At 36.5% G+C, this 11,066-nt stretch overlaps 3 protein-coding genes across 3 annotated transcripts; all 3 read left to right on the top strand.

Moving 5' to 3' along the window:
• Positions 1–1,822: 1,822 nt before the first annotated feature.
• LOC113706610 (uncharacterized) lies at positions 1,823–5,736 on the top strand. Its single transcript, XM_027228539.2, has 4 exons — positions 1,823–2,135; positions 3,042–3,238; positions 3,690–3,941; positions 4,389–5,736. Exons 1-4 carry the CDS (start codon positions 1,972–1,974, stop codon positions 5,339–5,341), a joined length of 1,566 nt encoding a protein of 521 aa, XP_027084340.1. The 5' UTR covers positions 1,823–1,971; the 3' UTR covers positions 5,342–5,736.
• A 1,034-nt stretch (positions 5,737–6,770) lies between these two features.
• Positions 6,771–7,451, top strand: LOC140013344 (uncharacterized). The gene is made up of 3 exons (XM_072062595.1): positions 6,771–6,855; positions 6,931–7,228; positions 7,271–7,451. Exons 1-3 carry the CDS (start codon positions 6,771–6,773, stop codon positions 7,449–7,451), a joined length of 564 nt encoding a protein of 187 aa, XP_071918696.1.
• Positions 7,452–9,240: 1,789 nt separating this feature from the next.
• Positions 9,241–10,850, top strand: LOC140013343 (uncharacterized mitochondrial protein AtMg00810-like). The gene is made up of 2 exons (XM_072062594.1): positions 9,241–9,531; positions 9,963–10,850. Exons 1-2 carry the CDS (start codon positions 9,241–9,243, stop codon positions 10,848–10,850), a joined length of 1,179 nt encoding a protein of 392 aa, XP_071918695.1.
• Positions 10,851–11,066: the final 216 nt, after the last annotated feature.

The raw sequence follows: 11,066 nt of genomic DNA, 5'->3' as shown, positions 1-11,066 counted from the left end.
ATTAGTGGAGTAACTAATGGAGTTATTGAAATAATTAGTGGAGTTATTTTGAACTCTATAAATAGAGTAATTTTATGTTATGAGTTAAGTCAGTTTTTACGAAAAAATAAACTCTTGTCCTTTACTCTTCTTATTATTTTTCTCAATAATTGTACATGGGAGTGCCTATTCTATCTAGTTTGTGGGGGTTTCGCAACTAGGAGGAAGAGAGCGTTAATCATTTGTTTTTCAATTGTTGTGTAACCAAACCAGTAGGGATAGAGTACAGCACATGTATCTGGTATTTCAAGGGTCCTATATGTGGGAAGAGGAGCTTAATTGGCTTGCAAATCAATGGAGATCTAATTCCTTTGCTGATCAATTGAGGAGGCTGGCTCTACTTTGTACCAAATCTGGAGGCTGAGAAATGTGGCAATTTTTCAATCAAAGCTTGTCGACGTTCTGGACTTCTAAAAACTATCATCGAAGCAATATGTTATTGTGTAACTAGTAGTTGGTCAGGTTTTCTTCGTACGCAGCAAATTTGGGAGTTTGTGATGGAATGGGGGTTGGATTGGGAAGTGTCTGTCAAAATAGAGTAGAGATAGCAGTGTATATGATACGTAAATGGTAGTATGATTGAAGGGTGATTACCCATGTGTACAAACTTTACAGTTGAGATCAATAAAATTGTTTCCAATTTGCCCCAAAAAAATTTCACTTGGACTCTAGTTCTCAAATTTCACTTTTGACACTTTATCCAAAAAAAAAAAAAAAAAAAATCCGACCAACATCGTGGGATTGCATATAAATATTTGTGGCAAGATGGATTTCTAATTTGTGTGCACAGGGAAAAAGTTGAAAGAATGGAAGATGAGAAAAGTAATATAGGACCAAAAAATGATTTTCAATTTGAATTAAAGTCTTTGCATTTAACATTTAAATTCATTCTTGATAAACTTAATGCAGTAGTTTCAACATACAAAAAAAAAAAAAGTTCAACAAGTTCAAAAGAATTTTTAAAATACTTCGACAGCTATAATTTTTCCCTAAAATGTAGAAAATGCACCTAGGGCGATGGTGTACATTTCACGTGAAACGACTTCTTTTTTAGAGATACAGAAGAAAAAGTATTAGAATAACAAAAGTAATGCATATTTAGAAGTTCAATAGATAAATAAAATAAAAATATGAGTAAATTTTATATACATTAACAATGTAATATATTATTACTGTTAGATCTATAATATATATATAAAAATTGAATTTTAAATGATATTTTCTTCAAAAATTCAATTTTACTAATACAATTGAGTATTACAAAATGCTTGTCAAACATACTATCGTTGTTAGGTTAAATCCATTAGCTTATTTTGATTTATAAAAATTTTTGAAATCTTTGAAACTGCTTTCAAGTCTTTTGTTTCCTCTCCATTTTTGATAATATCATTCAAGTCTCCCATAATAATCCAATTATTTCCCCACAAATTGAATTTTACAATAATCATGTGCAGAAATTGAATTTTAAACATTACAAACCCAAAGAATTAGAAAGGCCTTTTAGTCTATTCGTTTAATAGCAAAAACAAAAAAAAAATTCAAAATGAGGTGCTGGAAGTTAAAATAAGATAAAATGGAAATGCCATCAAATCAACCGGCAGGATCCCTAGGGGTGAAAAGTGAAAAGCAAATGTATTTTTACTCTCAAATATTAAAATAAAAAAGAAAAAGACAACGGTCCGTACATTCAAATTACGGGTAGCCAACCGCCGTTGGACACAGTACAACACTCTGTACCACTAACATCTTCAGAGTTCAGTACAGGCTACAGGTGTTCGGTTGGGAGCAAAGACGACCCCTTCCAATTCATCTTAAACCCCAAGAAAGCTAAAACCCATTTAAGAATGAGGAAAAACCCACCTCACTTATGCTCTTGTTTTTCCTTTTCATGTTTTCTTGAGCAAGAAAGAGCGAGAGAAAGGGAGAGAAACCATGGGATTAGCTGTGGGAAGCTTAGTTTGGGTGCAGAGGAAAAATGGGTCATGGTGGCCTGGAAAAGTTGTGGGGCTTGATGAAGCCGCTTGCCCTCTTAAGCATTTATCTCCTTCGGCTGTTAAAACACCAATCAAACTTCTCGGCAAAGAAAATGGTTCTGTGTAAGCTCTGTTTTGCATTTCCCCGATATATTTCTTCCTCTTCGTTTGATGAGGCTTTTCCCCCCCTTCTTTTTATTTTGTGAACCGTTTTCTGTGGTTTCATTTTTTTTTTGTTGGGTTTGTGGGGGGGGGGGGGGTGTGGTTTGAATTCTTATCAAAGTAGGCTTATTCAAGAAACAAGAATAAAGAAAAAAAAAGAGCAGATAACAATTAGTAGAATAAAACTTTTTGTTGGATATTTTGCAGTCTTTTGTTTTACTTTATTGTTTGGGTATTTATTTCCGATGTTTTCCATAACATCATGAAATCCTTGACAATGCGAAGTTTGTGTCAAGTTGCTTTTGTTTCTTGAATCAAACTACATAGATAGCTCTTCTGGACAGTAGCATTGTATTTTTCATTCTTGTGTTACTTGAATTAGGAATGAACCTGTACCGTCTTTGTCCAGTAGTTTATGAAGATGTTGCATATGACACTAATTAAACACAAGGTGAAGATGACATTTTCCCCAAGGGCAGAACACCTTTGGCTTTGCCTTTGATTTTGAACTGTTGCAAGTGTTTATGGCTCAATTACGCTAGGAACAATATTTCTTGTGATTAATTACTATTTGGAATTGTTGAATATTAAGTGGTTTCAGCAGTTGAATAGAAGGGGAAAGCTGTGATAGCTGGTCCTCACCACCTTGAGATCGATATATTTGGTTCCTTGCCTCATTTTGTTGATGTTGCATGAGAAATTATGGATCCCTTTTAGTCCTTTTTGTTAATGAGATTGTTAATATCTATGTTGGGAATATATCTTGTGCCAATCCTAATAAGATTTAATAATCCAATTATCATTCCAACAAATTCCAATTTAGGCGGGGCTTGGTTGTACTCATTTCTGGTAATGATGAATTTATAGGGAGTGGCACAATTTGGAAACATCCAAGCGCATAAAAGCATTCCGGTCTGCTGAGTTTGATGGTTTTATCAAGGATGCTGAATCAGTCCAGTCTTCTCTTGCTATAAAGAATGGAAAATATGCTCATCGAGAAGATGCTGTTCTTCATGCCCTTCAACTTGAAAAACAAGAGCAGGAAAAAAGTCATAAAACTCCAGGTACTTAAACTGCTTAGTTGATGAAATCCTTCATATCAGAGCCAGATATGAACGACTGCTTTCTTAGAAGTGGCTGATGAATTATACTTGGAATGTTGCATGCATGAACTTTTGGAATTCGTATTCACAAATTAAGGATGTAAGAATGATCATGTTTCAGACAAGTAGAAAGATCAATGGAAGCAACATAGAGAGGTGATGTCCTAGTGCACAGCCTCAAATGACAGTCTTACCAAATCTAAGGCTCGTAGAGCTTCTTTTAGAACGGGATTCTCTTCCAATCTTTCAAGAGTCTGTAATAGATGCCCAACTTATTCAAGTCTGACGTGCAGAAAATCATTTTAGACTTTGTTTGCATCAGATAATCTTCTAATTATGCTAATGCATTAATGAAGTCCACAAATTGTCTATTTGGTCTAAACCAAAACCATCGTTTTTGCTTTTGCAACAGATAATGTGAAGCAAGGACCTCTTTGCCGGGCTAAGAGAAGCAAATGTGTTTACTTACCAGTTGAAAAAGCTTCTTCTGAGAACTCAGTTCTTCATTCTCAGTCATCCAAGGTTATTCCCTCTGCATGTGTAACAGAAGACCATTACCAAGTGTCCAGTTTAGCAGAGGAAAAAGATTCTGCTGAGTCACGGGTATCTGGTTTCTCTGAGAGCTTTTTCAAGGATAATGGACGCAGAGTCAAACAACATGCAGGTTGACAAAATACCTTTAATGTGCTCTTGTTACTTTATGGCAGAGTTCATATTCATCACAGATATTTCTCTAACTAATTTTTTTGTACAAAATGAGGATATAACTATGAACAAAGAAAGGCACTTTAACATAGTAAGAAATGCCATTGCTTGCACGGGCACCAGTGACACATGCACATGGTGGTTTTAATTCACCAAGATCACCTAATGCATTCACGAATCATTTTCTACTTCCCCTAGATTCTTGTGCGGTGCTTTCCTTTAGCCATTATACATAATGTTTTTTAAAGAAACGATCTTACAATAACAGCGAGCAAAGCACCTAAAAAAAATGATGATGTACAAAGTATTTTTGTTTCATTTAGTTCCAGTAGTTGAATATTTTGAGACATCTTAGACATAACAACTCTTGTATATCAAATTGATACGTCTTTACTAAGGAATTCAGGCAGCTTTCGGAATAGAAGGCAAAAGCGAAGCATTAATTTGCTGGAGGAGCATCTGAGTTACACATCCGAATCTTCTCCTGACAGCAAGATTGCCAGTGGTGCAGGTTCTCAGAACTTGAACTCAAATGAACAGCCTTGCACGCACAATTCAGGTGGAACTCCAAGCACTGTAACTAATGGAACAAGTTTTGCAGTGTCCAGAAAACGATCACGCAACATACAGGATATAGTGCTGCTGGATACTCCTTGTAAGGAAGAAAGAAATTATAGAGTTGACAGCAAATCCGCTGAACAATTGGCTTTGGAGGACAAAAGTCTCTTTCGTTCTCTTACTGGAGGCAACTACTTGGAAGACTCTGATAGCCTGTGCTTTAAGCCAGTCCATACTAACCAACATAATATGATGGAAACAATGTTGATCGATGTCGATATAACTGTTCAAGCTAGCTACCGGAAAGAACATGTCCCTCTTGTTTCTCTAATGAGCAAGTCAAACAAGAAGGCCATCATAGGGTACCCTATTGAAGTAGAAGTATTGGAGGACATTCCTGCAATTTTTCTTGTTAGGAAGAATAGTTCCAGTCAGATGGATGGTAATGCTGATAGTACTGCCCATCAACTAGTTTGGAGAACTTCTAAAAGGACTCCTGTGTGCTACATCACCAACCCCCACCCTCCTGCTAGAGATGAGAAAGGTGAACAAGCCAGCAAAACTTTTGGCGACTCAGGTCTTGAAGCAAAGATAACCAATTTTCCTCAGGCAGAGGAGTCCTTTTTGTATCCACCAAAAAGGAGTAACTTGTCAGAGCAGAATGGGGACAATCTCCAAAGTACTCGTCAAAATTCTGAAAAAGTAAGGCTATGCAAGCAAGGAGGCAGTCTGCTGCAAGAAGCAACATGCATTCCTGTCGAATTCATATTTACCAAGTTGCTTTCTGCAGTTGGTACATAAGATCACAGTCTTTTCTAGTAGACTTTTCCAGTTGGTAATAGAAAATCTTTATGACTAACTCGAAAGCCTTTTTAACTACAGATGGGAGGCTAATGGATTTGGACTCTTCAGCGATAGGCTATTTACTCATGTTTCAGATGTAATTATCTTTGCTTACAAGAAGTGTTTTGTCTAATTTGGAAGTGGAAAGGAGCTTAAGACTGATCCTTTGTAATGTCCATCCCTAGGGATCCAAATCCTGTTAGGCATTTTGAACACAGTAACTTCTTGTAACTACTATAGAGTTATCTTCTTAAATTTGACTTGTAGGAAGGTAACATGAATTGTCCCACTTGGGTCCTGAATCTTCTTTTACCATTCGCTATACACATTGAAAAAGTAAGTCATTGGCATGTTGTTCCATTGCTGGTTAAGTTGCCGTTGGTGATTGATCTCGACAAGGAGACCGTTGAGTTTCACTTTAGTGATGGGATGTTTAAATCCTAAGGCTTTCTAGGCCTCTTAGCTCCTGTTTGTCTTCTTGTTGCATCAGGATACTCTTCACTCTTGCCTGAGATCCCAGATTATTCCTGACAAAACGTCTTCAAATCACCAAGCACGGAAAACAGATAAATGTCCAGAAGCCTTGAAGGGGGTCCTTTATTTGGGAGCAACAGTTGATGAAGTACTTAACAATCAGCTTCCTGCATGTGAGTTCTTGTAACATATAATCTCATGAACCAATTAAGTGATAAAGCTTCTTCACAGAGTACAACACCAAAGACATCTACTCTTCAATAACAAATTTCAACAAAAAAAGGAGGATAAAAGCCTTCATTACAGCTCAGTTTGAGCCAGATTGCTTGGGATTCTAGGAGTTCAAAAATTAAATTTTGCACCAAGAAGTCTAAAAGAAAAAATTCCGTTTGCGACCTCAGTGAGCTGCTTGTTTTGGTTCCATTGCTCGACCAGGTGGCAAAATGTTTGCAGTTGTAGCCGTCTTAGAAAAGTCGCACTCAACTGCAGCTACCTGAATGTTTGTGTTGAAAATCTAGAATATCTTTTTCTATGTATATCCCATGATTTCTGCTATATCTCATGATTTCTGCTCTATTTTAGGATAGAATAATTTACTTTTAATGTATTTTAGGATAGAATAAATTAGCTCCTAATTTTTAGGAAATTACAGATTTCATAGAATTGACAAAAGTCAAATTTCATTTGTATAAATGTTGTATAGAGCCTAGAACAAAATAGATATGACAGAACAATTCAGTTTTTCTTTTTGTTCATGGTATCAGAGCTTTTGCTCTTGGGACGTCTTCTTGTCAACCTTCATTGCTGAGTGCTTTCCTCTTTTCAAATCTTTATTGCCAAGTGCAATTTCCAGCCTTCATTACTGATTTTTTCATTAGGCTTTCATTGCCAATTTTTCTTTGAAACCTCTAACATGTCTGAAACTGAAATATCAGAAATCCACTCCAATACCAAATCAGAAGAGACCTCAAATATTCCACAAACAGGGGATTTGCAGAGTATCTAGGCAGCCTATAGGCTTAACGGAAAAAACTATTTGAAGTGGTCACAATTTGTTCAAACATTTCTCAAAGGAAAGGGAAAAATCAGCCACTTGCTTGGAACTGGACCGAAAAAGGGAGATCCTAAATTCGCTGCTTGGGATGAAGAGGATTCTATGGTCATGTCATGGCTGTGGAACTCCATGTTATCTGAAATAAGCGATACTTGCATGTTCCTACCAACAGCTCAAGATATATGGACTGCTATTCGACAGACCTATTCAAAGGAAGGAGATGCTGCCCTAATCTATGAGATCAAAACAAAGATCTCAGCCACTAAACAAGGCAATCTTTCTGTTACTCAATATGCCAATCTTCTGCAAAATCTATGGCAAGAATTGGACCAATATTGGTGTGTTTAGATGTTGTGTAGTGAAGATGCGGCTACCTTGAAAAACTTTATCGAAAAGGATAGAGTTTATGACTTCCTTACAGGTCTAAATGTGGAATTTGATCAGGTCAGAGTCCAGATATTGGGGAAGGAAAGATTATCATCTCTGAATGAGACAATATCATTGATCCGAACTGAAGAGAATAGGCGAGAAGTCATGTAGGAGCCTAAAACAATAGAAGGCTCAGCAATGGTTTCTACAAAGTCAAACAATAGAGAAGCAAAGATAGATAATGGGCGTACAGAGTCAAATAAAGATATAATTTGGTGCACATACTGCAAAAAATCACGCCATACGCGAGATGATTGCTTCAAACTCCATGGGAAGGAACAAGTCCTTAGTCGTAAAGGAGGATTCAAAGGGGAAAAAGCCCACTTAACTGCTGGAGAAGACCAAGAAAAATCCAACCAGGCTGGTATGGGAGAATTCAAGAAAGAAAAAATCGAAAAGTTAAGAAACCTCCTAAATTCCCTTGAAAAGTCCTTTAGTACGTGTTCATTGGCTCAATCAGGTAAGTACCTTAACTCTTATGCTTTAAGTGCCTCAAACATGTCTTCTCTAGGCTCTTGGATCATCGATTCAAGAGCTACTGACCATATGACTCACAGTCCAATTAGATTTAGAACATACAACCCATGTCCTGGAAATAGAAAAATTACTGTTGCGGATGGATCTTCTATAACTGTTGCAGGCCAAGGGACAATAAATCTATCAAATTCTTTGTCCCTAAATAATGTGTTGCATGTCCCAAAATTGTCCTCCAATCTCATATCCATCCATCAACTTACCAAAGATCTGAACTGTAAAATAACTTTCTATTCTACTCATTGTGTTTTTCAGGATTTGGTTACGGGGAGGACGATTGGACTTGCTAAGGTGAATGATGGCTTTATTACCTTGAGGAGATGAGTGGGAACAAGAAGAACAATAATCAGTTATCCTTCACCTGCTCCTCAAATAATAAATCTGAAATTTGGTTTCATCATTTTCGTCTTGGTCATCCATATTTTATTTTACTTAAAAGCATGTTTCCTTGACTTTTTAAGAATGAAGATGTTAGTAGTTTTCATTGTGATACATGTGAAATTGCTAAATATCATAGACTATCATTTCCATTGAGTAATACAAGATCTCTTAGACCTTTCTCTTTGATACATACTAATATTTGGGGGCCATGTAGAATTTCTAGTATTTCTGGAGCAAAATGGTTTGTCACATTCATTGATGATTGTACTATAACTACTTGGTTATTTCTTATGAAAGAAAAATCAGAAGTAAGCAGTATTTTTCCAATGTTTCATAAAATGATTTGTACACAATTTGGAAGTTTGATTAAAAGAGTAAGATCTGATAATGCAAGAAACTATTTTAACCAAATTCTCTCATCTTTTTTTCCAAAAAGAGGGTATAATACATGAGGCATCTTGTGTAGACACACCCCAACAAAATGGGACTGCTGAATGAAAAAATAGACATTTACTCAATGTGACTCGAGCAATTTTGGTTCAACATAAAGTTTCAAAAACTTTTTGGGGGGAGGCTGTTTTAATTGCTGCACATTTGATAAATAGAGTACCTTCCAAAGTACTAAATACTCAGAGTCCCATTGTTGCTCTTTCTGTTTTTTACTTTGATTTTAATGTCTCTTGCACATTGTCACCAAAAGTGTTTGGTTGTGTTGCTATTGTACATGTTCATGCACACCAAAGAGGGAAACTTGATCCAAGAGCTTTAAAATGTATTTTTGTGGGATACTCAAAGACAAAGAAAGGATACAAGTGTTATCATTCACCTTCAAAAAAAATTTTTACCTCTATGGATGTCACATTTGTTGAAAATGAACCTTACTCTCAAAGTAACAATCCTCATCCCCAGAGGGAGAGTTCTTGGGAAGATAAGGAATTTCTTCTTGATTTTCAAAGTCCTACACTAAACTTAAAGTCTTTCAAACATGGCCATACACCAAATTCCAAAGGAGAACATGCTAGCAGTGAACCTGAACCTGAAGTTGAAGTTGAACATGCCAGTAAAGAAATTGAAACCTGATCTTGGAGCTGAGGGAAAAATCGATTTAAATCCAACTACACCACTCAAGGTCTACTCAAGGAAGAAAGTTTATATTTCTGAACCTGTGCAAATCCAAGAATCTGAACCACAATCAGGTACTGAAAATTCTATTCCTTTGTATGTTCAATCTGACCCTGCTCCTTGTGAATTTAATGATTTAGACCTGCCTATTGCTGTTTGAAAAGGAACACGAGAATGCACTAAGCATCCAATCTCAAATTTCGTGTCTTTCCATAGACTCTCTCCACAACATAAAACTTTCCTTACCACCATCAACTCCGTTTCAATCCCACAAACACTACAAGAGGCACTTAGAAATAAGAACTGATTACATGCTATGAAAGAGGAGATGAATGTCCTAGAGAGAAAGAAGACTTGGAAAATTGTAAACCTGCCTAAAGGAAAGAAAACAGTGGGGTGTAAATGGGTGTTTACTTTAAAATATAGAGCTAATGGTTTATTAGAAAGGCATAAAACTCGGTTGGTCGCAAAAGGATATACACAGACATATGGAATAGATTACCAAGAGACCTTTGCACCCGTTGCAAAAATGAATACTGTAATGTTCTTTTGTCTTTAGCCGCTAACTTTGGTTGGTGTTTACAGCAATTTGATGTTAAGAATGCGTTCTTACATGGGGATTTAGAAGAAGAGGTGTACATGAAACCTCCACCGGGTTTCAATGAAATGTTTTTTGAAAAGAAAGTGTGCAGGTTAAAGAAAGCTTTATATGGATTAAAACAATCGCCAAGTGCTTGGTTCGGAAGATTTACTAAAGTGATGCTAGCAATGCAATACAAACAAGGTCAAGTAGATCATACCTTGTTCATAAAACATTCAAAAGGAGGTGTTACAGCTTTACTTGTATATGTAGATGACATCATCACCGAGAATGATCCAATTGAAAGAGAAACACTTAAAAAGTGCTTAGCAAAGGAGTTTGAAATTAAAAAACTAGGGAGGTTGAAGTATTTTTTAGGCATTGAGGTGGCATACTCAAGTAAAGGCATTTTTGTTTCCCAACAAAAGTATGTTTTAGACTTGCTTAAAGAAACAGGCAATCTTGGATGCAAGGCAGCAAGCACACCCATTGAGCCTAACTTGAGATTGAATGAAGAGAAGAATGATAGCACTGTAGATAAGAGAAGATATCAGTGGTTGGTTGGGAAACTGATATACTTGTCCCATACAAGGCTGGACATAGCATTTGCTGTAAGTGTAGTAAGCCAATTTATGCATGATCCAAGAGAGAAACACTTGCAGGCTGTCAACAGAATTCTATCCTACCTCAAAGGGACACCAGGTAGAGGAATGTTGTTCAAGAAAAATAAAGGATTGTTCATAGAGACATATACTGATGCTGATTATGTAGGTTCTGTTGTAGATCGTAGATCAACTTCAGAATATTGTACATTTCTTGGTGAGAACTTAGTGACATGGAGGAGTAAGAAGCAATCGGTTGTTGCAAGATCAAGTGCTGAAGCAAAGTTTTGAGCTATGGCTCATGGAGTTTGTGAATTGCTATGGCTCAAAATAATACTAGATGATCTTAAAATCAAGTGGGAAAGACTTATGAAACTCTCTTGAGATAACAAGTCTGCTATCAACATTGCACACAATCCAGTGCAACATGATCGCACAAAGCACATTGAAGTTGATAGACATTTTATTAAAGAAAAGCTGGACAGCGACATGATATGCACTCCATAT

Source organism: Coffea arabica, chromosome 8c, assembly GCF_036785885.1.
Source record: "Coffea arabica cultivar ET-39 chromosome 8c, Coffea Arabica ET-39 HiFi, whole genome shotgun sequence".
Classification (NCBI taxonomy): domain Eukaryota; kingdom Viridiplantae; phylum Streptophyta; class Magnoliopsida; order Gentianales; family Rubiaceae; genus Coffea; species Coffea arabica.
This window is presented reverse-complemented; position numbering and strand designations above follow the sequence as displayed.